The sequence below is a fragment of the Hyperoodon ampullatus genome (genome assembly GCF_949752795.1).
Source record: "Hyperoodon ampullatus genome assembly, chromosome: 18".
Lineage (NCBI taxonomy): Eukaryota > Metazoa > Chordata > Mammalia > Artiodactyla > Ziphiidae > Hyperoodon > Hyperoodon ampullatus.
The window spans coordinates 44820478-44844501 of record NC_136931.1 but is presented as its reverse complement, the minus strand read 5'-3'; the positions used below and the strand labels follow the sequence as shown (position 1 = coordinate 44844501).

Below are 24024 nucleotides of genomic sequence, written 5' to 3'. Positions count from 1 at the left end.
TCGATATTTCCAAGGTCACTCTTATTTTGAAATTGAATATTCTTCTATCATCAATCTTATAGAATGCTGTATAAAACAATATTATACTTAAGTCTCTAGTCAATTACACTGGTTTTCAAATCATACCTTGCTGCTGGTATATCTGGATCGGCATATATGGTTATGCCTCTTTTCATTGGCCAATACACTGAAGACTCAACACACTGTAAAAAAAAATTTTTTCAGGAAGAATAATTATGCTAACATGATATACATTCTTGAGGCACCAAAATTCCATGGGAGTTATTCTCATAGACAACCATCCCAGATAACATTCAGGCAACACAGATATGAAGAGACCAAGAACTGGAGAGCTGGGTGATTATGCCACTGCTATAACCACTAGATTGAAATGTCCAAATAGCAGGCAGCTGCCTTTTCATATAATCAGTATTTAAAATGTCCTGGAATTACTTTCACCTGTCTTTTCAAAAGACCTGGAGGGACAGGTTAGACTTGACCTTAACTATCAGAGTGTCCCATAATTCCAGATTTTTATACCCTTGTTAAAATGAGAATAAATACCCAATTTTGCAGAGTGGTCAGTAAGCCAAGAACAAGGATTTGAGTTTAAAAGTGTCTCCCACTTGGAAATTTTATTTATAAGCCATGATTACTAAATCTTTATCAATTTAAGTAATTTTTAAAAAGTCTCTTCCGGACTCACACATTCCTTTTGGGAAATCCTTACATCATTTTATTCAAGGGAAAGCAAATTCAGGTAAATTTCTTATATTGCCCTTTGTTTTAGGGTCAAAGGGCATGCCTTTTATTTTTGTTTGTTTTTAAATACATGTTTTTAGTAGATAATACATGCATCTGGTATGAAATACATAAAATACAAAATCATATACAGTGAAAATTAAGCTTTCAAGAAAATTAAACCACCCAGGTTTTCTATGCCTACCTAGAGCTATCTCCTTATTTTCAACAGGGACTTCCAGAAATACTCAATGCATTTCAAGAGTATACAGTACATGTAACATGTTTTTCTTTTCATTTTTGCGGTATGCGGGCCTCTCACTGTTGTGGTCTCTCCCGTTGCGGAGCACAGGCTCCGGATGCACAGGCTCAGCGGCCATGGCTCACGGGCCCAGCCGCTCCGCGGCATGTGGGATCTTCCCAGACCGGGGCACGAACCTGTGTCCCCTGCATGGGCAGGCGGACTCTCAACCACTGCGCCACCAGGGAAGCCCTGTAACATGTTTTTTAACATGAAGAATAAAGCATGCTTTTTCTTTTCACTTAGTAATATCTCTGGGAGTTAACGGTAAACATTGCAGCTCATTAATTATTTCCAGTTCTCCTTCTGGCTAATCAGCAGGAATGTACTTCTATGACCCTCTGCAGTTACATCATCATATGACTTGCTTTAACCAATGATACATATCAGAAGTGATCAGAAGTGACATGTGTCACTTCTGGGTAGAAGGACTTTATAGCAGGTTCATAATTCTCTTTTCCCTTCATCCCCCACCACTACGATTATGATGTTCTAGGTGATGAACCCAGGTCCTTAAGTAAGGATTATATGGAACAGAACATCCCCCTTGCTTCAAGAACGCATATTGTATGACTGCAAAACAAAGTTTTTTTGTGTTACGCTACTAAAGTTAAAAAAAAAAAAAGAACAAGGACTTGACAAGGGAGGAGCTGGAGTTACCCTGTTCTTTTGAAACAGAGCAAACATGTAAACTTATATTTTTTCATGAATGAAACTACCTTAGCCATATTTTTGGTTCCTAGTAGATTTTAAAGGAGAATATTCTAAAATGAACATTATATGAACTTTGTATTTAATGAACATTTAAAAGGACCACTTTATTTACATCTTTTTTTTTTTTTTTTTTTTTTTGCGGTACGCGGGCCTCTCATTGCTGTGGCCTCTCCCGTTGCAGAGCACAGGCTCCGGACGCACAGGCTCCGGACGCACAGGCTCAACGGCCATGGCTCATGGGCCCAGCTGCTCTGTGGCATGTGGGATCCTCCCGAACCGGGGCAGAACCCATGTCCCCTGCATCGGCAGGTGGACTCTCAATCACTGCGCCACCAGGGAAGCCCCTTATTTACATCTTTTAAGGAGATGCACTGTTGTTTCTTTTCTGATTTTTTGGGGGGTGAATCTCTCAATGAATCCGTATTACACTTTATAGCTGTATCTGCAAAATACAAATAGTAATAAAAATTATCTTAGAAAGTGTTATTAATACATAGAAAATAGGACAAAAAGGATTATACTAGGGCTTCCCTGGTGGCGCAGCGGTTAAGAATCCACCTGCCAATGCAGGGGACACGGGTTCGAGCCCTGGTCCGGGAAGATCCCACATGCTGCGGAGCAACTAAGCCCATGCGCCACAACTACTGAGTCTGTGCTCCAGACCCGCGAGCCACAACTCCTGAAGCCTGGGTGCATAGAGCCCATGCTCTGCAACAAGAGAAGCCACCGCAATGAGAAGCCCACTCACCGCAACCAAGAGTAGCCCACGCTCACCACAACTAGAAAAAGCCCGCGCAGAACAACAAAGACCCAACACAGCGCCCCCCGCAAAAAAAACCTTTAAAAAAAAAAAAGGATTATACTAAAAAAAAGTACTATTGTAAAACCTTAATATATAAAATGGTTATGGAATAGGATTTTGTGTTATACTTTACTTGAGGGGTTTAAATTTAAAAATCTTGTTTCAACCTTATTATTAAAAAATGTTTAAAAAATTCCTTTAATGGCTAAAAATTAACCATAATTTATTTTCCCAACTTGGCAGAATCTATTTTGCAAAGGTCACAACATGACTCCCAACACATGCTATTCTTACAATGTGACTTTAACACTTCTGCCACGGAGAGATGGGCTCATACTCCTTTCCCGACTGCCTGGGTGGGCTTGTAAGCATGGAAGGGGTGTTATGTGACTTCCAAAGATAGATCACAAAAACATCACATACTTATGACTTGCTCTTTTTGATGCTCACTTCTGAAACCCAGCCGCCACCCCAGCCGCCACGTTGTGAGGAAGCCCAAGCAACCACATGGAAAGGCCACTATACGTATTTCAGATGACAGCCCCAGCTGAGACAAAGCAGACTTCAGATCAAAGAATATTATCTGAGATAAAAGGGTCATTTAATAATGACACAGATCAATTCATCAAGAGGACATAAAAGTTCTAAACTTTCATGTACCTAAGTAACAGCCTCGAAATACATGAAACAGAAACTGATAGAATTGAAAGGAGACAAAAATAAAACAATTGCAAAGTTGGAGATATCAACACCCCTCCTTCAGTAGTTGATAGATGGGTTGACAAAAAAAATCAATAAAGACGGAGAAGACCTGAACAACACTATCAACCAACATGATGCAACTGACATTTATGTAATGCTCTCCCCAACAGCAGCAGAACATACATTCTTTTCAAGTACACACACAGCCTTTTCCAAGTGAGACCATATTCTGGGTCATAATACATGTTTAATAAATTTTAAAAGATTCAAGTCATACAGATATATAATACACAACTGAGAATCTGGAACAACTTAAGGAGTCAATAAAGATAGATAATACAAGCAGGAAAAAGAAAAGCGATTAGAATCTCCATGAAGAAATAAATGCTGTAATCTTATATTTGATTATTGTTGTTATTTGTTGTTATTGTTATATGATAAGAGTTGTTATTTTTCAGTTGGATTAGCTTTTTACTTATTGTTATGATGGAGTGGTGAATTGCAAACTCCTTACATGCTGGAATCAAAACTGGAAGTTAAATTGAGTTTTGAAATGTAAGATTTCAAAGGGAGTTTGGAATTCACCACTCCATCATAACAATAAGTAAAAAGCTAATCCAACTGAAAAATAACAACTCTTATTAGATCTGACCTAAAAAATGAGGTTGCAGGGCAAACCTCTTCCCCCACAACTAGAGAGACAGACGGGGGAGACAGAGAATCACAACTGATGTGAGCAGAAATCTCCACAGGAACCAGCACTGGAGCAGGAAAATCTGAACTGCAATTGACCATTTCCTGGAGGCTCAGGGTAGGAAACTAAGTTAACAATTCCAGGAGGCCCCCAACACTTTTGTGAATCTTACCTACTGGAACTCTACCACATTCTCATAGTGAAGATCATATAAAAATCCCCTTGGCGCTGCCAGTAAGGGAGGGGAAAATTAACCAATTTGATATATGCCAGCACATTCTGTTCTCAACAAGGCTGGGCCTCAGGAGAAACTAAGCAGAGCCTAAACTACTGGGGCTTTACCAGAGACTAATCGCCTTGGGGGAGGGGAAATACCCCACTCTACCTATCTACCCCCTCCAGCCATCCTGTCCCCCCTAAAGCAGGAAAGGTGGAGGACTGAAAAGCACATGTGAAGGTCACAGCCCAGGGGCACAGGCTCCCAAAGATGGAGATCTAATCGCAGCATTATAGACCGCTTACCCTCCCTCTACATCTTACAACCGTATCTTTAAAGGCCTACTTTTCACCCAGTATATCATGTCTGGTTTTAAACAAAAAAATAAATTACAAGGCATACCGAAAAGCAAAACAGGTGACAGTTTGAAGAGACAGGGCAAATCAGAACCAGAGTCAGACACAGCAGGGATGTTGAAATTATTACACCAGAAATTTAGTACAACTATGATTAATATGCTAAGGGCTCTAATAGAAAAAGTAAACAATATGCAAGAACAGATGGGTAATACAAAGAGAGACATGGAAATTCTAAGAAAGAATCAAGGAGAAACGCTAGAGATCAAAAACACTAACAGAAATGAAGAATGCCTTTGATGGGCTTATTAGTAGACTGGACTCCTCTGTGGAAAGAATCTTTGAGCTTGAGGATATGCACATTAGAGAAGGAATAAATGAAGGCAAATTAAAATTTTTTCTTTTTGAAAATAGATGTAATAGATAACAGTTTGTTCAGAATAATAGTGACAATGTATTTACTTATGCATATACATATAAAAATATATAAACATACATAAATTACACACACATCTATGTACACTTATGAATGCATGAAATGAGTAACAACAATGATACAATGGACAGGAGGGAGGAATTAGGGATACTTTGTTATTATAAGGTACTAGCACTACCTGTAAAGAGGTACAGTGTTATTTGAAAGTGGACTTGGATTGGTTGTAAATGTATATTGCAAAATCTAAGGCAACCATTCAGAAACGTGAAAAAAGAAGTACAACTGATATGCTAAAAAAGAAAACAGAATCACATAAAATGCTAAATTAAAGCTACAAATGACAAAAAGTGGAAGACAAGAACAAAAAACAAAGGGAATGAATAGAAAATAGTAACAAGTTTGGCAGATATTAATCCAACTAAATCAATAATCACCTTAAACGGTTTTGGTCTAAATACACCAAATAAAAGATAGAGATTGATATAAATCCTAGCAATGTTTTCTTAGGTCAGTCTCCCAAGGCAAAGGAAACAGAAGCAAAAATAAACAAATGGGACCTAATTAAACTTACAAGCTTCTGCACAGCAAAGGAAACCATCAACAAAACAAAAGACAACCTACAGACTGGAGAAAATACTTGCAAACAACATGACTGATAAGGGCTTAATTTCAAAAATATACAAACAGCTCATACAATTCAACATCAAAAAACAAACATACCAATTAAAAAATGGGCAGAAGACCTAAAGAGACTTTTCTCCAAAGAAGACATACAGATGGCCAACAGACACATGAAAAGATGCTCAGCATCACTAATCATCAGAGAAATGCATATCAAAAGCACAATGAGGGACTTCCCTAGTGGTGCAGTGGTTAAGAATCCGCCCGCCAATGCAGGGGACACAGGTCTGATCCCTGGTCCGGGAAGATCCCACATGTCGTGGAGCAATTAAGTCCGTGTGCCACAACTACTGAGCCTGCGTTCTAGAGCCCACGAGCCACAACTACTGAAGCCTGTGCACCTAGAGCCCATGCTCCGCAACAAGAGAAGCCACCTCAAAAAGAAGCCCATGCGGGCTTCCCTGGTGGCGCAGTGGTTGGGAGCCCACCTGCCGATGCAGGGGACACGGGTTTGTGCCCCGGTCCGGGAAGATCCCACATGCCGCGGAGCGGCTGGACCAGTGAGCCATGGCCGCTGAGCTTGCGCATCCGTAGCCTGTCTCCGCAACGGGAGAGGCCACAGCAGTGAGAGGCCCGTGTACCGAAAAAAAAAAAAAAAAAAAAAAGAACCCCATGCACCGCGACAAAGAGTAGCCCCTGCTTGAAACAACTAGAGAAAGCCCACGCATAGCAACAAAGACCCAACACAGCCAAAAAAAAAAAAAAAAAAGCACAATGAGATATCACCTCACACCTGTCAGAATGGCCATCATTAAAAAGTCCAGAAACAATAAATGCTGGAGAGGGTGTGGAGAAAAGGGAATTCTCCTACACTGTTGGTGGGAATGTAAATTGGTACAACCACTATGGAGAACGGTATGGAGGTTCCTTAAAAAACTAAAAACAGAGTTACCATATGATCCTGCAATCCTACCCTTGGGTGTGTATCTGGAGAAAACCCTGATTCGAAAAGATACATGCACCCTAATGTTCACAGCAGCATTATTTACAATAGCCAAGACATGGAAGCAACCTAAATGTCCACTGACAGATGAATGGATAAAGAAGATGGGGTACATATATACAATGGAATATTACTCAGCCATAAAAAAGAATGAAGTAATGCCATTTGTAGCAACATGGATGGACCTAGAGATTATCATACTAAGTGAAGTCACGCAGAGAAAAGACAAATATCATATGATACCACTTACATGTGGAATCTAAAATATGATAAATGAAGTTATTTACAAGACAGAAACAGTCTGACAGACATAGAAAACAAACTTATTGTTACCAAAGGGGAAAGGTGGAGGGAGGGATAAATTAGGAGTCTGGGAGCAGCAGATATAAACTACTATATATAAAATAAACAGGGAACTCCCTGGCAGTCCAGTGGTTAGGACTCTGCTCTTCCACTGCAGGGGGTACGAGTTTGATCCCTGGTCAGGAAACTAAGGTCCTGCAAGCCTTGTGGCACCACCCCCCCAAAAAAAAGATAAACAATGAGGTCCTGCTGTATAGCACAATACAGTAGGTGATATTTCATTTTTGAATCTGTCTCCAAAGGCAAAGGAAACAAATGGTCTTTAATATATATAACTAAAAATAGAACTACCATATGATCCAGCAATTCCACTCCTGGGTATATATCCAAAGAAAACAAAAACACTAAGTTGAAAAGAAACATGCACCCCAATGTTCACAGCAGCATTATTCACAACAGTCAAGATACAGAAGCAACCTAAGTGTTCACAAACAGATGAATAAAGAAAGTGTGGTGTATATGTGTGTGTGTGTGTACACACACACACACATATACACACAATGTAATATTACTCAGCCGTAAAAAAGAATGAAAATTTGCCATTTGCAGCAACATGGATGGATTTATGCTTAGTGAAATAAGTTAGACAGGGAAAGACAAATACTGTATTATATCACTTATATGTGGAATCTAAAAAAATAAAATTAGTGAATATAACAAAAAAGAAACACACTCACAGATACAGAGAACAAACTAGTGGTTATCAGTGGTGAGAAGGAAGTGGGGAGGTACAAAAAAAAGGCAGTGGATTAAGAGGTACAAACTACTACATAAAAAATAAATAAGCTACAAGGATATATTGTACAGCACAGGGAATACAGCCAATATTTTATAATTCCTATAAATGGAGTATAAACTTTAAAACTTGTGAATCACTATGTTGTACACTAGAAACTTATATGTATTGTAGATCAACTAACTATACCTTGATAAAAAAAATTTACAGCTTAAAAAAAAAAGCTAAAGTAGTTGTACTAATTTCAGACAGAGTAGACTTCAGAACAAGGAAAATTATGGATAGAAGCAGTATATAATAATAAAGGACCCAGGGACCTCCCTGGTGGTGCAGTGGTTAAGACTCTGTGCCCCCAGTGCAGGGGGCTGGGGTTTGGTCCCTGGTCAGGGAACTAGATCCCACATGCATGCGGCAACTAAGTTCACATGCCACAACTAAGCCTGTGTGCTGCAACTAAGGAGCCCTTGAGCCACAACTAAGGAGCCCGCCTGCTGCAACTAAGAAGCCCATGTGCCGCAACTAAGGAGCCCTTGAGCCACCACTAAGGAGCCCGCCTGCTGCAACTAAGACCCAGCGCAACCAAATAAATAAATAAATGAAACAATAAAGGACCCAATTCTTCAAAAAGACATTACAGACCTTAATGTGCATGTGCTTAACAAGAGAGCATCAAAATATGTGAGGCAAAAACTGATAGAATTGCAAGGAGAAATAGATGAGAACACTGTTATAGTTGGAGACATCAACACCCCTCTATCAAGAATGAACAGGTCCAGCAGGCAGAAAATCAGTTAAGAGTAGAGCTGAATTCAATAGCACCACCAATCAACTGGTCTTAATTGGTATCTACAGACTACTTCATCGTACAGCAGATTATACCTTCTTCTCAAGCTCAAATGCAACTTACACCAAGACAGACCACATAAAACACACCTAAATAAACTTAAAAGAACAAAAATTGTACCATGTATGCTCTCAGACCACAATGGAATTAAACTAACTTAATAACAAAAGGATAGCTGGAAAATCCCAAAATACTTGGAGATTAAACAATACACTTCTAAATAATACATGGATCAAGAAGAAATCAAGAGAAATTTTAAAACATTTTTACCTAAATGAAAATAAAAATACAACTTATCAAAATCTGTGGGATTTTTCCTCCCGGACCGGGGCATGAACCCGTGTCCCCTGCATCGGCAGGTGGACTCTCAACCACTGTGCCACCAGGGAAGCCCTGCAGCAGCTCTTTTAGAGCCTCAAAACTTGTAACAAATTCACCAGGATTAAAATTCAAATATTAAATTCAGAGTCGAATCTGTGGGATGAGCAAAAGCAGTAAAGAGCAACTGATATCGTTAAATGTTTATATTAGAATAGAAGAAAATTTTTAAATTAATAATATAAGTTTCCACCTTGGGAAACTAGAAAAGAACAGCAAATTAAATGTAAAGTAAGCAGAAAAAAGGAATAAAAATCAGAGCAAAAATCAATAAAATTGGAAACAGGAAATCATCTGCCACAATTGAGGACATTCTACAAAATAACTGGTCCATAATCTTCAAAAGTGTCACAGTCAGGAAAATCCAGGAAAGGCTGACGACTGCTGCAGACTGAGGGAGACCGGCAATTGCACCAAGTGGTACTGAGCTGCATCTTTCTCCCACAAAGGAATTAGTGGGACAACTGGCAAAATTTCAATGGTAGCTGAGGGTTAGATGATCACAATGTATCAGTGTTAATTTCTGATTTAGATGGGTTGTACTGTGAATATGGAGAGTACCCTTATTTCTAAGAAAAACACACTCAAGTATTGGGGAGAGCTGGGGCGTTCCAGTCGGCAACTTATTCTTAAATGGTTTAGGATAAAATCAAGTTCTTTGTAATGCTCTCCAACTTTTCTGGAAGTTTGTGATCATTTTAAAATAAAAGTTTTATTGAGAAAATGTAAGTAAACTCCAGGAAAACAGATTTTGATTCCTTTTCTGATGAATCCTAGAACAGTGCCTGACACACAGTAGGCGCTTCCTGAGTATCTGAGGACTGAAGATGTGTGGAACGGGAGTGTGAGAGCTAACCTGCTGCAGAAGTCAGGACAAGGTCTAGAATGCATAAGCCTGGGCAGAGTAAAATAATCATAAATATTTTAAAACTTAAAGATAACTGCCAAGATAAATAGCTAAGAAAAAATAAAAGGTTTACCTCTAGGGAGGGGCCTGGGTGAGAAGAAGCTGGACAAGAGAAAATTATTTTTCATTATAGCCTTTCTATACTATTTGACTGTTTAGCCAAGTATTAAAAAGTACTACACTTTGATTTTTGAAAAAATAAGGCAACTTCAAGGAGAAGTACCAAAACTTAATAAAAATATAATTGAAATAGCTCCTCACAATAATTAACAAGAAAAAGGAAATCTTTGCTTGAATAAGTAACACCTAATAATTTTGTTTCTTACATGATAATCCAGTCACATCTCACATTAGCTTTCTTTTGTTTACCATCAAACTTTTTCCTTTTCAAAGATATGCAGAGTTCATTCCAACACTGACTGTAATAAAGGAAAGTAGGAAACAACTATTGCCCAGCAATCTGGGGCTACTTGAAATAATATGTATATACAATGGAAAGCTGTACAGTGGTTAAACACGATCTAAGTGCCTGGTATTTTTCTTGCTCTTGTGGAAATGGAAAAAACACAGATGGAAATAACACATTCCCATTAGTAATGGGCTCCTTTCAGCAGAAATTCCCATCTGGGATTCCTACAGGAGGCACATCAGAATATGAGTGGGGGCCACATATGCCAACATCCGCCACACATGCCAACTCTGCACAAGGAGAGCCCATCTGACCAACTCAGCGGGAGGGAATAAGGCCTCCCGGTGCCACAGAGGAGGGAGTGGACTGACAGAGTCTCACCTCAGAGACGTTATACTGGATGCATTTGACCTAGAAAGAAGTGAAAAAACACTACAAAGAGGTAGGTATAGTAGGATCCCATTTCTGTAAAACACACCCTCACATCTGGAAAACTTTGGGAAAAAAAACTGTAAAATTTTAATAAGTAGGTACATCAAAGGGGACAGGCTTTTAAAATTATCTGTATTTTTCTATGATGAACATTACCAAGGTAATTTAAAAAATTTAAGGTGCATGGAATATTTTAGTTGACTAAAGCTTTAGTTTACTTGAGGTTTACAATGGATATATCTGAAATATCAATAGGTATACATACACCCCATGTAAGAGTGATCACAGAGGAATCACCACAGAGGGTGAGCCAAGCATCAGAGTGGCTGGCATGTTTCACCCTTGCCCAACAAATCCAGTTCTTTAAATACCTTGGAGATATGGAATTAAAGACTAGATATTTCTGATTTCATAAATGCCTCTTTCTTATTATTTTTTTAATAAATTTACTTATTTATTGTTGGCTGCGTTGGGTCATTGCTGCACGTGGGCTTTCTCTAGTTGCTGTGAGTGGGGGCTACTCTTCACTGCGGTGTGTGGGCTTCTCACTGCAGTGGCTTCTCTTGTTGTGGAGCACGGGCTCTAGGTGCACGGGCTTCAGTAGTTGTGGCTCACGGGCTCTAGAGCACAGGCTCAGTAGTTGTGGCTCGTGGGCTCTAGAGCGCAGGCTCGGTAGTTGTGGCGCATGGGCTTAGTTGCTCCGTGGTATGTGGGATCTTCACGGACCAGGGCTCGAACCTGTGTCTCCTGCATTGGCAGGCAGATTCTTAACCACTGCGCCACCAGGGAAGCCCCCGCCTCTTTCTTATTTCTACGCATCCTATTGCTTAAAGTAAAAATCAGTCATAAATCCATATGTGTATTCTGAAGACAAATAACAATCACTGGCCTATGGCTGGGCTGGAATAAATCAGTCCTACACATGAACAAGTGCCTGTTATGTTCTTTATGTTATGGTAAAATCCTATGGACTGCAAGGCAAATTATCTTTGTCAGCATCTGCATCATAAATTGGTTCCATTAAATTAAGGGTAAAAGAGAGAGAATTACACCACAGCCCTTCTCAACAACCCCTACAATCTTTAGATAGTTCAGAGTGTTCTTTTACATTGCCTATGAAATGGAGCAAAAGAGAACTCACCCAGGATCCTAGCGGTTGGCCCGAGGTCACCGACACCCGTGGGCAACGGATGCTGGAGAGACTTTGCCAGAAAAGTTAAACCACTTGACTCTGACAGAAAGAAAACATTTCAGGGTTAAAGCATGAAATAAAACCCAAAATACAAAAGTGGATGTAGAGAGAAACATTTAAAGTTGTTTCCATTGTCCGTGAGTGACTCTTCTCATATTTTCATGCTAATAAATAGCTCTTTTTTAAAGTATCTAAAACAGTAAACAAAACCTTGTTTTGATAATATCTTTAAATTACGATCATGTGGACTTCTGAAAATGTAACTGCATGTTAATAAGAAATTGACAATAGTTTTTTATCCTGTTCTCATAAAAACAAACTGCAGCAGCTTTTTTTTTTTTTTGCGGACCGGGGCACGAACCCGTGTCCCCTGCATCGGCAGGTGGACTCTCAACCACTGCGCCACCAGGGAAGCCCTGCAGCAGCTCTTTTAGAGCCTCAAAACTTGTAACAAACTCACCAGGATTAAAATTCAAATATTAAATTCAGAGTCGAAGTCTCTGCCTCCATACGGGGAAAAGTCTGTACAACAACTTATATCAATACACTAAGATTCCTATAAATAAGACAGTTTAAGAGAAACATATTGGTGAAATCCACTCACTTTCCATCCTTTGAGAATCTTTTCCTTGCAAAAACATTGGCCAAAGAGTAAGTGCTGGATTGAGTTTACTGGAAAAGGATGCTGACTTTACATTCAATCTTGGTTTCTCTAAAGAATCAAGGTTCTTATTCTCCGTGGGTGATACATAACAAGCGAAGTTCTTTGCAACCAGATCATCGTTCACACAAACCTGTATAATTTTAAACATTTCATGAATGAGACAAATATACTCAGGTGACTGTTCAGAAAATATGCCAAACTTACCCGAAAATTTCAATCTTCAGAAAAATTATTTTATAGAACATAATTTGATAGAAATTGATCTCTTGACTTCTGCTCTCCTAACAGTGAACTAGATACTTCTGACCAACCTTCCTGATCAGAAAAACAGTAAGAAACAGTACAAAATCTAAAAAACGTCTACTTGAAAGTGCTTGAGAACTAACATGACTTTGCCAGGTAAAGATCTGGGAAGAGGGTGAAGACAAAACACAAATCATAAAAGAAAAAACTGATAGATTTTATCAAAATTTTAAATTTCTGCTTTTCAAAAGATGCTGTAAAGGGCAAACCACAGAAAAGGAGAAAATATTTTTAAATAATATATCTGGATGGACATGTATCCAGAATACATAAAGAACTCCCAAAACTGAATATAAAGAAAACAAAACCAATTTTAAAATGGACAAAAGATACTAATGACAATAGTATGGTATTGGCATAAAAACAGACACACAGATCAATGGGAACAGAACAGACAGCCCAGAAATAAACCCACACATATATGGTCAATTAAATTATGAAAAAGGAGTCAATAATATATAATGGGGAAATGACAGTCTCTTCAATAAACAGTGTTGGGAAAACTGGACAGCCACGTGCTGAAGAATGAAACTGGACCACTTTCTTACACCATATACAAAAGCAAACTCAAAACAGGTTAAAGACTTGAATATAAGATCTGAAACCATAAAACTCCTAGAAGAAAACATAGGTGATAAGCTCCTTGACACTGGTCTTAAAGATGATTTTTTGGATTTGACACCAAAAGCAAAGACAACAAAAACAAAAATAAACCCGTGGGACTACATCAAACTAAAATGCTTCTGCACAGCAAAGAAAACCATCAACAAAATGAAAAGACTCTTAATGAGAGAAAATATCTATAAGTCATTTGTCTGATAAGGGGTTAATATCCAAAATACATAAAGAACTCATACAACAACAATAGCAACAACAAACAAACAAACCCCCAAATAATCCAACTCAAAAATGGGCAGAGGATCTGAGGATCTGAATAGACTTTTTTCCAAAGAAGACACACAGATGGTCAACAGGTACAAGGAAAGATGCTCAATATCCCTAATAATCAGGGAAATGCAAATCAAAACCACAATGAGGGGCTTTCCTGGTGGTGTAGTGGTTAGGAATCCGCCTGCCAATCTGTCTGCCTGCAGGGGACACAGGTTCGAGCCCTGGTCCGGGAAGATCCCACATGCTGTGGAGCAACTAAGCCCGTGCACCACAACTAGAACCTGCGCTCTAGAGCCTGTGAGCCACAACTACTGAAGCCTGCGCGCCTAGAGCCTGTGCTCCACAAGGAGAGAAGCCACCGCAGTGAGAAGACCACGCACCGCAACGAAGAGTAGCCCCCGCTCGCCGCAACTAGAGAAAGCCTGCAAAGATCCAACGCAGCCAATAATTAATTAATTAATTAATTAAATTTAAAAAAATACAGTGAGGTAACACTTCACATCTGTCAGAATGGCTGTTGTTAAAAAGAAACACCAAATGTTGGCAAGTATGTGGAGAAAAAGAACCCCTTACACACTGTTGGTGGGAACGTAAATTGGTATACTCACTATGGAAAACAGCATGGAGATGCCTCTAGAAATTAAACATACAACTACCATACAATCTAGCAATTCCACTTCTGGCTATTTATCTGAAGAAAATGAAAACATTAACTTGAAAAGATCCATGCATCCCCATGATCACTGCAACATTATTTACAACAGCCAAGTTAATGGAAAGAATCTAAGCTTTCATGGGTGGATGAATGGATTAAAAAAAATGTGGTGTAAACGTAAAATAGATAGCTATTGGGAAGCAGCCACATAGCACAGGGAGATCAGCTCGGTGCTCTGTGACCACCTAGAGGGGTGGGATAGGGAGGGTAGGAGGGAGGGAGATGCAAGAGGGAAGAGATATGGGGACATATGTATATGTATAACTGATTCACTTTGTTATAAAGCAGAAACTAACACACCATTGTAAAGCAATTATTAATACTCCAATAAAGATGTTAAAAAAAAAGTGGTGTATATACATATACCCAATGGAATATGATTTGGCCACAAAAAAGAACAAAATCTTTCCATTTGTGACAACACCTTAAGGACACTATGCTAAGTGAAATAAGTCAAAGAAAGACAAATGCTATATAATCTCCACTGGTATGTGGAATCTAAAACCAAAAGAAAACAAAATAAACAACAACAAAAAAAACCCAAGCTCATAGATACAGAGAACAGACTGGTGGTTGCCAGAGCTGGGGTGGGGGGAATATGGGGGGAAGGTGATAAACTGGGTGAAGGGAGTCAAAAGGTGAAAACTTCCAATTATAAAATAAATAAGTCACGGGCATATAATGTACAGCATGGTGGCTATAGTTAATAATACTGTATTGCATATTTGAAAGCTACTAAGAGTAAATCTTAAAGGTTCTCATCACCAGAAAAAAAATCTGTAACGTGTGGTGATGGATGTTAACTAAACATTTTGCAAAACATATACACAAGTATTAAGTCATTGTATTGTACACTTGAAACTAATATAATGTTGTACGTCAATTATACCTCAATTAAAAAAAAAGAAAAAAATGGGTAAAAGATCTGAATACTTCATCGAAGATATACGGATTGCAAACAGCATATGAAAAGATACTCAACATCGTAAGTCACTAGGGAAATGCAAATTTAAACTACAATGAGAGACCATTACACACCAATGAAAATGACCATAAAAGTAATGAAAAGGATGTGAAGGAAGTGTAACTCTCATTGCTGATGGGACTGTACCATGGTCAACCACTCTGGAAAACAATTTGGAAGGCTCTTAATACCCATACTATAACACTACCCCGAAGTGGGACTCCTAGGTATTTATCCAAGAAAAATGAAAGCACAGGTCCACAGGAAGACTTGTACATGCATCTTCATAGAAGTTTCATTTTTAGTTGCCCCAAAGGGGTCACAACTTAAATGTCCATCAACAAGTGAATGGATAAACACACTGTAGTATACCCAGACAATGGAAGGATATTGACAATAAAAGGATCAACATGGATATATCTCAAAATAATTTTGTGTGAAAGACAACAAGCAAAAAAAAAAAAAAAAAAAAAAAGAGAGAGAGAGAACACACTGGGACACATCCTTGTGCTTCCTTCGGGAGCTAGAAAAGGACTGTTGACCCCATTTTTCTTTTCTGGCAATTATGACCTCATGCATCCACTGTAAGTTCTCTCTGCTGAGCATGCCTCTGCTCTTTTAACACCCTGAGGTAAAAGCAAGTTGTCATCCGAACACAGCCATACACACAGAGAAAGAAAAGCAAGAAGAAGCAGGTCAGTGGAGAACTTGTTTAAAAGATGTTTCACAAGACAGGTCCTAGAGCCAACATTCTGGCATTTTTACCAAGTTGTAAAATAAGCAATGAAAAGTCACAGGCAAAATCAACAAGAATGTGGGGGAACCCAAAACACAACACAAAGAGTAACAAATGAACCTTATTACAAATGAATAACACAATGACACTGAAGAGGGTAGGGAAGAAAAGAGCTAACCTAAGTAATTCTGCATCCAGGGCTGCATGCTCTAAGGCTGAAGACAAATTTCTTTTTCACAAGAATGTGGGTTAGCAAGTCTGAAATTACTCTACGTGAATACGAGGATCAATCAAGTAACTATACTGTAGCTAACGCAGGTTTCTTACTGTCAGAGACAGGTGTGAAGAATGAAGAGAGGGGAGGGCTAGAATGAACCCTGCAGCGCTGGATTGAAATTGGACGAACCAGAGCTCTTAATATATATACAGATGGATAGATCTAGGAATAGATGTAAACGTTTGTGTAAGTGGGTTAACGTACATACATGTCTTTCCTATCTGTCTGCTGAGAGGGCAACCAATGACACCCCAGTAGTAATAATGAGCACACCTAGTGCCCGGATCTTAATATCTGAAGACCATTCTTCAATAAAAGGAACCACTCCTTGGAGAAGTGGCTGATTCTAGGGCTGATTCTGGAAAAGGACAAAAATGAGCCTGGAGCATCCTGTGGTACCAGAAAGCAGGAGCTTTCAGCTATGATGGGGCACACAGAAAGGACACATCAGCCACTTTGAAGAAGCTCCTAACTAAATCTGCAACAACTTGAGCAGGAAAATAATGATAATGGTGGATTATATCCTCAGAGTAAAATAAATATCCAAAGAGTCTATACTAAGATAAATTATTGAATCAATTAATAAATGGGAAGAAGGGTCAGTTCTTCCTCATAGATTCCAATTAAAAATGCAGAAGGCATGATGGAAATGGGCAAACACCACAGAAATAAGTTTTGCAGACAAGAGTCATTGATGGCTTTCTGCATGGTCTCAAAGCATCCCCCCATAAGGTACTTAATAATTTCAAAACGGAATAAACAGTAACTCTGTTGAGGAAAAACCCAGCAGACACTGCCCTAACCCGGTGATCACGATTAAGATGACAAATAATAAAACATTATCAACATCATAACCCCCGCTCGGACGTACCGAGAAGGGCATCTCTTCTGTAGCATTCTTGCTAAAAGCATGCAGCACCTCAAGCTAATCATGAGGAAACATCAAACAAAGCCAAACTGAGTAACATTCTACAAAATAACTGGCCAGTACTCTTCAGAAGTGTCAAGGTCTTAAAAGAGGAGCAAAGACAACTGTCACAGATTGGAGGAAACTAAGGAAATTTCACAGTCAGATGCAATGTGGGATCTGAGATCAGATCTGAAACCAGAGAGAGGAAATTAGTGGAAAAACCGGCTAACTTCAAATCAGGTCTGTAGATTTTTTTAAATTATGTTTGATCAGTGTAAATTTTCTGGTTTTAATCATTGTACTACTTGTTTGTATGGTTAACATTAGGAGGACCCAGGTAAAGCACATACAAAAATCTCTGCACTCTTTTGGCATCTCGTCTGTAAGCGTAAAATTGTTCCAAAACAAAGTTTTAAAATAAATCGAGGTTTTAGATGCCCTCTGTGGGCCCTGAGCAGCCCTAGACCTGCAGCTGTATCCACCTCCACCCAAGGTACAGAGCTGCTGCGTCCTCATACCACCCTTCATAAAGGGCAGCCAGCCAAAGGTGAACAGCTAGTAACTGGGTGGAGAAAAGAGGGGGCTCACAGGCGAGGCCCACTTCCTTTCTACTTATGGTATCTGAATTCTATACGGTGAGCATATATCTGTACAATGAGAAAATTATGGACGGGAAAAAGCAGGGAACTAAAACCACACCAAATGTGTGTATTCAAGAAAATTACGTCCTCTTATAAGAAAATAACATTTCACACTCATCACTATAGGAATAATTTCTTGTTCATTACTGAATAAAATGCTGTCTAAATAAAATACTAAGGTAATTTTTTAAAGTAATTAAAAGAAGAAAAACAGTACTGGCTAACTTCTCCCATTTTTTTTCTTTTTTTTTCTTTTTTTGTGGTACGTGGGCCTCTCACTGTTGTGGCCTCTCCTGTTGCGGAGCACAGGCTCCGGACGCGCAGGCTCAGCGGCCATGGCTCACGGGCCCAGCCGCTCCGTGGCATGTGGGATCTTCCCAGACCGGGGCACGAACCCGCGTCCCCTGCATCGGCAGGCAGACTCTCAGCCACTGCGCCACCAGGGAAGCCCCTGGCTAACTTCTGATCTAAGCCAGACCTTGAAAGATTAAGAAAATTTATATGCTGTGTGAATGACATTGTTTTCCTAGGTGTGTACTGTTTTAATAAGCATTTTTAATAATATTTTAATACAATTCTTTCACTTACCTTTTCATTTTTTGTAGTTACATAAAGGTAAACCTCAAAAGTATCTTCTTCCACAGCACACAATTTGGCTTCCACCTGGGTAGCTGCTAAATAGCATAAATAAGAACATAAAGTAGATGATATTAAAAGTATGCTTGAGGGACTTCCCTGGTGGCCCAGCGGTTAGGACTCCATGCTTCCACTGCAGGGGGTGCGGGTTCGATCCCTGGTCAGGGAACTAAGATCCGGCATGCCACACCGCAAGGCCCCCCCCCAAAAAAAAGTATGCTTTAAACTATGACTATGACTACTAACTATGACTATTTCTCACCTATTAATCTCTGCTGACCACTCACGATTACCCAGTGCCACAACATTCAACAGCTTCCTCCCGCAGAAGGGGTCTGGCACTGGGCAAGGCAAGGTGCAGGCTCTCCCGGCATGAAGTCAGCCATGTGTCCTCTGTCCCCCTCAGCCCGTCATCCTCCTCCTGCCACCCTGTGACGGCACCTCGAGCACAGTTCTGGGCCCTCTCTTCTTTGCCAGGGACTCCCAAACCCACGTGCCCAGTCACAGTCTTTTACCTGAGCCCACTCCACCCCTCCAAGTGCCCCAAAGAGCAGCTCCACGGATGGGCGCCAACAGGCACTCTGCCCCGTCCTTTGCAAACGCATTTCATTTCACTCTTACCACAACACTTTGGGGTAAGCACTGATATCATTTTACAGGTGAGGAGGCTATGCAGACGTAGCAGGACGGTGTTCAACCCAAGCACTCTGCCTGCTCCAAACCTGGGTCTCCCGGGCCCCCTGTGGGCTCACAAGGGCCCAAGCTACACAACCAGAGGCGCGCCTCCCATTTCTCCCAGGTGCAACGCCTCTGGCTGCTCCTTTACCCGGACAGTGGGGCAGTGGAGGAGAGGGGCCAGCACCCCAGGCAATGCAAACTCACTACTCCTCAGAACAGCCCTGGAGTTCGGCACAGTTATTTGGCTCAGACTGCCAGGGGTTAGGACAGATGTCACACATGAGAGTCTGTTTTACAGCCAAGGATATAAAATAAAAAGGGCACACTGAATAGGCGCTGAGACATTCTACACATCTTCATTAGCAATGACGGGGATCACAAAGTATCCATTTACACCCCTTGCTCGCTAAAAAAGTTAGGCTTTTCATCAACTGTTGGTTCAATGAAATGCACGTAAATTTACTTTGCAGTGCTGCAGCTTCTATGCCAACTAAGAGACAGGCATTATTGTGTAAGGGTCCTCACCCACATAGCTCCTTCCTGATTTCACCTGTCAATTACTGGTGCCCACATCCACCCCCAAAATTCCAGGGGTGCAGAGTCATTGTGACACTTGGGGTGGAAGAAGCTCCAGGTCACTTATGAACCCCACAAAGGGGGTCAAACAGCTAAGCACGCACATCTCAAACCCTCTCATCAACAGAAGGCGTCAGTTCAGAGCAGGCTGGAGTGATCATGCACTTGCCTCACCTTTTAGGATGTTCTGAAAGTACCGAGTAGCTGCACTATCCCACTTCTTGGCAGGTCTGGAACAGAGAAAAGAGGCAACTTCGTTAAATAAAAAGCTGAGGCCAGTACGCTAACATCATTTAGTAAATTATACACTGGATGTTTCTGATGTTACATGTTGGACATATGATGCAGGTAACGGGGGGTCTGGCTCTGGCCTGGGGGTGATGATCCCAGTTGCACCCCGCAGCAGACTTCTCTTCCATGCCCGCCTGTGCCAGTGCAGAGACTCGCTGAGAACGGGCCCCTTTCTGGGGCTTCCTGAGCTACTGTGCCCACCTCCACGGCATCATCTGTCCCAACACCATCGTCCCATTACCTGCGATGCCTGTCTCCCAGCCAGAATGCTAGCTTCCCAGGACAGGGACCCTGAGTGAGGATTGCTCAGCACAGGCTGGCACAGAGCGAGGGCTCCACACGTGTTGGTTAAACCAACATTCTAAAAGTGGCTGTGGGAAACGCAGCCACTACTGTCTCGTGGTACCCCTTTCACTGGGTCCTATTTCTCCCTCTCATCTTGTCCTTTCCTATGTGTGATACTGTGATTTATGATAATAAATATATATTTTGTCATTGTCCCTGTTTCTGGCACAGGGTTCAGTGATGAGAGTGACAAGGTGACGAGTGGAAAGCACCAAGGTAACTTAAGAATGGGGGGCCTCCCCGGTGGTGCAGTGGTTGAGAGTCCGCCTGCCGATGCAGGGGACACGGGTTCATGCCCCGGTCTGGGAGGATCCCACATGCCGCGGAGCAGCTGGGCCCATGAGCCATGGCCGCTGAGCCTGCACGTCCGGAGCCTGTGCTCCGCAACGGGAGAGGCCACAGCAGTGAGAGGCCTGCGTACCGCAAAAACAAACAAACAAACAAACAAAAACAAACAACAAAAAAAAACAGGGGCTGGTTGCCAGGGAAACCAACCTTGTGATTAGAGGGATGGAACTTTCAGTCCCACCACCCTGACCTGCAAGGAGGAGAAAGGGGCTGGAGGTTGGATCAATTGCCAATGGCCAAAGATTTATTCAGTCATGGCTAGGTAATGAAGCCTCCATAAACACCAAAAATGGCCTAGGTTGGGAGCTTCTGGGCTGGTGAACACGTGGAGATGTGGGGGACAGGTGTGCCTGGAGAGGAAAGGAAGCACCTCTCCTCACACCTTGCCCTGTGCATCTCTTCCATCTGGCTGCTCCTGAGTTATATCTTTTATAATAAACTGGTAATCTAGTAAGTAAAATGTTTCTCTGAGTTCTGTGAGCAAATTAATCAAACCCAAGAAGGGAACCTCTCATTTATAGCCATCCCAGTCAGAAGCACAGGTGACAACCCAGACTTGAAATTGGCATCTGAAGTTGCGGGGTGGGGGGCTGGGGGAGGTCTTGTAGGGTGGAGCCCTTAACCTGTGGGATCTGATGCTATGTGAGGTTAGGCTGCATTAATTACTTGGTGGTGTGTTAAAACACACACACACACACACACACACACACACTCCCAAACTGGAGTCAGAGTCATACTATGCTTTGGCAAGAAAATCGCAGGAGAAGCTATAGGCAGTGGAAGATCATGAAAAACCAATATTTGGAAGCATGGAACAAAAATAAAATAAAGTAAGGTTAGAGTGATATGTTTTATGTTTCTCCACTGGTTTTATTTATCAGAGATGCCATCACCATCCTCCAAGGGCTGTTTCAAAGATCAAATGAGGTAATGTACATAAAGCACTTAGCCCTGTTATTTTTATTTTTACTAAGATACTAAGCACATTACTGCAAGAGAATCACAAAGGGTTTCCGAAGGGAGGTATAAACAAACAAACAAACCAATACAGTGGTTTTAAAACCTTGCTATACAAAAAATTACCTAATAAGCTTTTTGTTTTTTAACAAAATGTAGTAGATTCCTAGTAAGGAAAAGGCCCAAGAGAAAAATCAATCTAGTCTATGAACAAGTAAATCAACAAGTCTGCCACAGGTTAATCAATTAGTCTGTGTGTCTGTGTATGTGTCTCTCTCTCAACACAGGCACGCACACACACACACACACAAACAACGTGAAGAGATACCCAACTTTACAAGTCAGAAAAATACAACTTAAAACAAAATACCATTGTTGTCCAGCAAACAAGCAAAACTTAATGATGATATTCTACGTTGTGTGGGGAAAGCAGCACTTTCTATACCCCAATGATGGGAGTATAGACTGCTAGTCCTTTTGAAGGGAAATTTAACAAAAACTGTAATACACGTTAAGACAGACATTCTAGATGAGGCGCAAACACAAAACCAGCAACATCAAAGAAGGTGATCAAAACCCAGTGAGATCACTTACCTGAAGCCCTTCTTCGCCTACACTGAGGGTCTCCTAGGGTTGGGTGTGTCCAAGGCTGGGAAGGCCCCTGGGGAGCACTGTGGTGGCGCTGGGAAGGGGGTAATGCAGCGGGGGCATGAGAAAGACAGGGGTCTGCCTCTGAGGAAGAGCTGGGCACGGAGAGCTGGCTGCTCTGCAAGAGGGACAGGAAGGGGGCAGGCGTTGCTGGGCAGCCTGGCGGAGCAGCGGCCTCAGCAGAGACCAGCTGGCTTATTAGTGTGGATTCCGAGGCAGCCGCAAGAGTGATGCATTCATCATCCCAAGGGAGCTACAGGCGATGAGGGCTGGGGGAGTGGAGATGGGAGGGTCTCCACAAAGCCCACAGAAGCATCCATAAGAGAGGCAGTTTCCAAGTTCAGAGAGAACTTAGAATGCAACATCACCCGGATGTGCAAGTTGAATCAAAATTGTGCTGCTTCGGGCTTCCCTGGTGGCGCAGTGGTTGAGAGTCCGCCTGCCGATGCAGGGGACACGGGTTTGTGTCCCGGTCCGGGAAGATCCCACATGCCGCGGAGCGGCTGGGCCCGTGAGCCATGGCCGCTGAGCCTGCGCGTCTGGAGCTTGTGCTCCGCAACGGGAGAGGCCACAACAGTGAGAGGCCCGCGTACCGCCAAAAAAAAAAAAAATTGTGCTGCTTCCCATAGCTTCTTCTCCCACAAAGCCACAGTGTTGGAGGGGGAGGATGGGGCTACTCCCAGGACCTCAGGTAGTGCTCATTCAAGACAGCAAATATCACAGTCATAACCCCGACACAGCACTGCACAGTGCAGGGACCCATCCACACTGGCAATGTGGTCGAATTACTAGACAGGGGTGTGTGTGTGTGTGTGTGTGTGTGTGTGTGTGTGAGTGAGAGATACATGTGTACACATGTGCATACATGCATGTATACATTTCTACACCTATATATCTCATTTTGATTTACCTATATTCTTATGAGAATGTACAGTGCAAAATGGTTTGGTAACAATCTATCAAGAGAGGAGTGGTTAAAGACAGCAAGTATGCCAATTGTATTCACCCAGGAAAACGACTGAAAGTAGAAGGGAATACGTGTACTGGCAAAGAACTTCAAAATACTGGGTTGGCCAAAAGGTTTGTTCTTTTTTTCCATAAGATGGCTCTAGTAGCACTTAATTGTGTTTAACTTCATTTGAAAAAGTTTTGTTAGACTGTATTGTGACAGCTGTCTTATCAGTGTGCATTAAAAAAAAAAATCAAAAATTTTTGGTGAGGGCTTCCCTGGTGGCGCAGTGGTTGAGAGTCCGCCTGCCGATGCAGGGGACGCGAGTTTCTACCCTGGTCCGGGAAGATCCCACATGCCGTGGAGCGGCTAGGCCCGTGAGCCATGGCCGCTGAGCCTGCGCGTCTGGAGCCTGTGCTCCGCAACGGGAGAGGCCACAACAGTGAGAGGCGCACGTACCGCAAAAAAAAAAAAAAAAAAAAAAAAAAAATTTTTGGTGAATTTTTGTGTAGCCATTTTAATATTGAAGATGGAAGAAAAAAGCAACATTTTTGGCATATTATGCTTTATTTCAAGAAAGGTAAAAATGAAACTGAAATGCAAAAAAAGATTTGTGCAGTGCATGAAGAAGGTGCTGTGACTGATCG

The 24024-nt window shown here is 41.4% G+C and overlaps 1 protein-coding gene across 1 annotated transcript in view; it reads right to left on the bottom strand.

Moving 5' to 3' along the window:
• TDRD12 (tudor domain containing 12) overlaps positions 1 to 24024 on the bottom strand; it is a gene marked incomplete at both ends in the record, with an annotated part of 82317 nt that overhangs the window by 40590 nt on the left and 17703 nt on the right. The window contains 6 exon segments of the mRNA XM_079724064.1: positions 127 to 203; positions 2110 to 2198; positions 11798 to 11887; positions 12453 to 12642; positions 18538 to 18623; positions 20014 to 20069. Of these exon segments, the coding sequence (XP_079580190.1) occupies positions 127 to 203; positions 2110 to 2198; positions 11798 to 11887; positions 12453 to 12642; positions 18538 to 18623; positions 20014 to 20069 (588 nt within the window).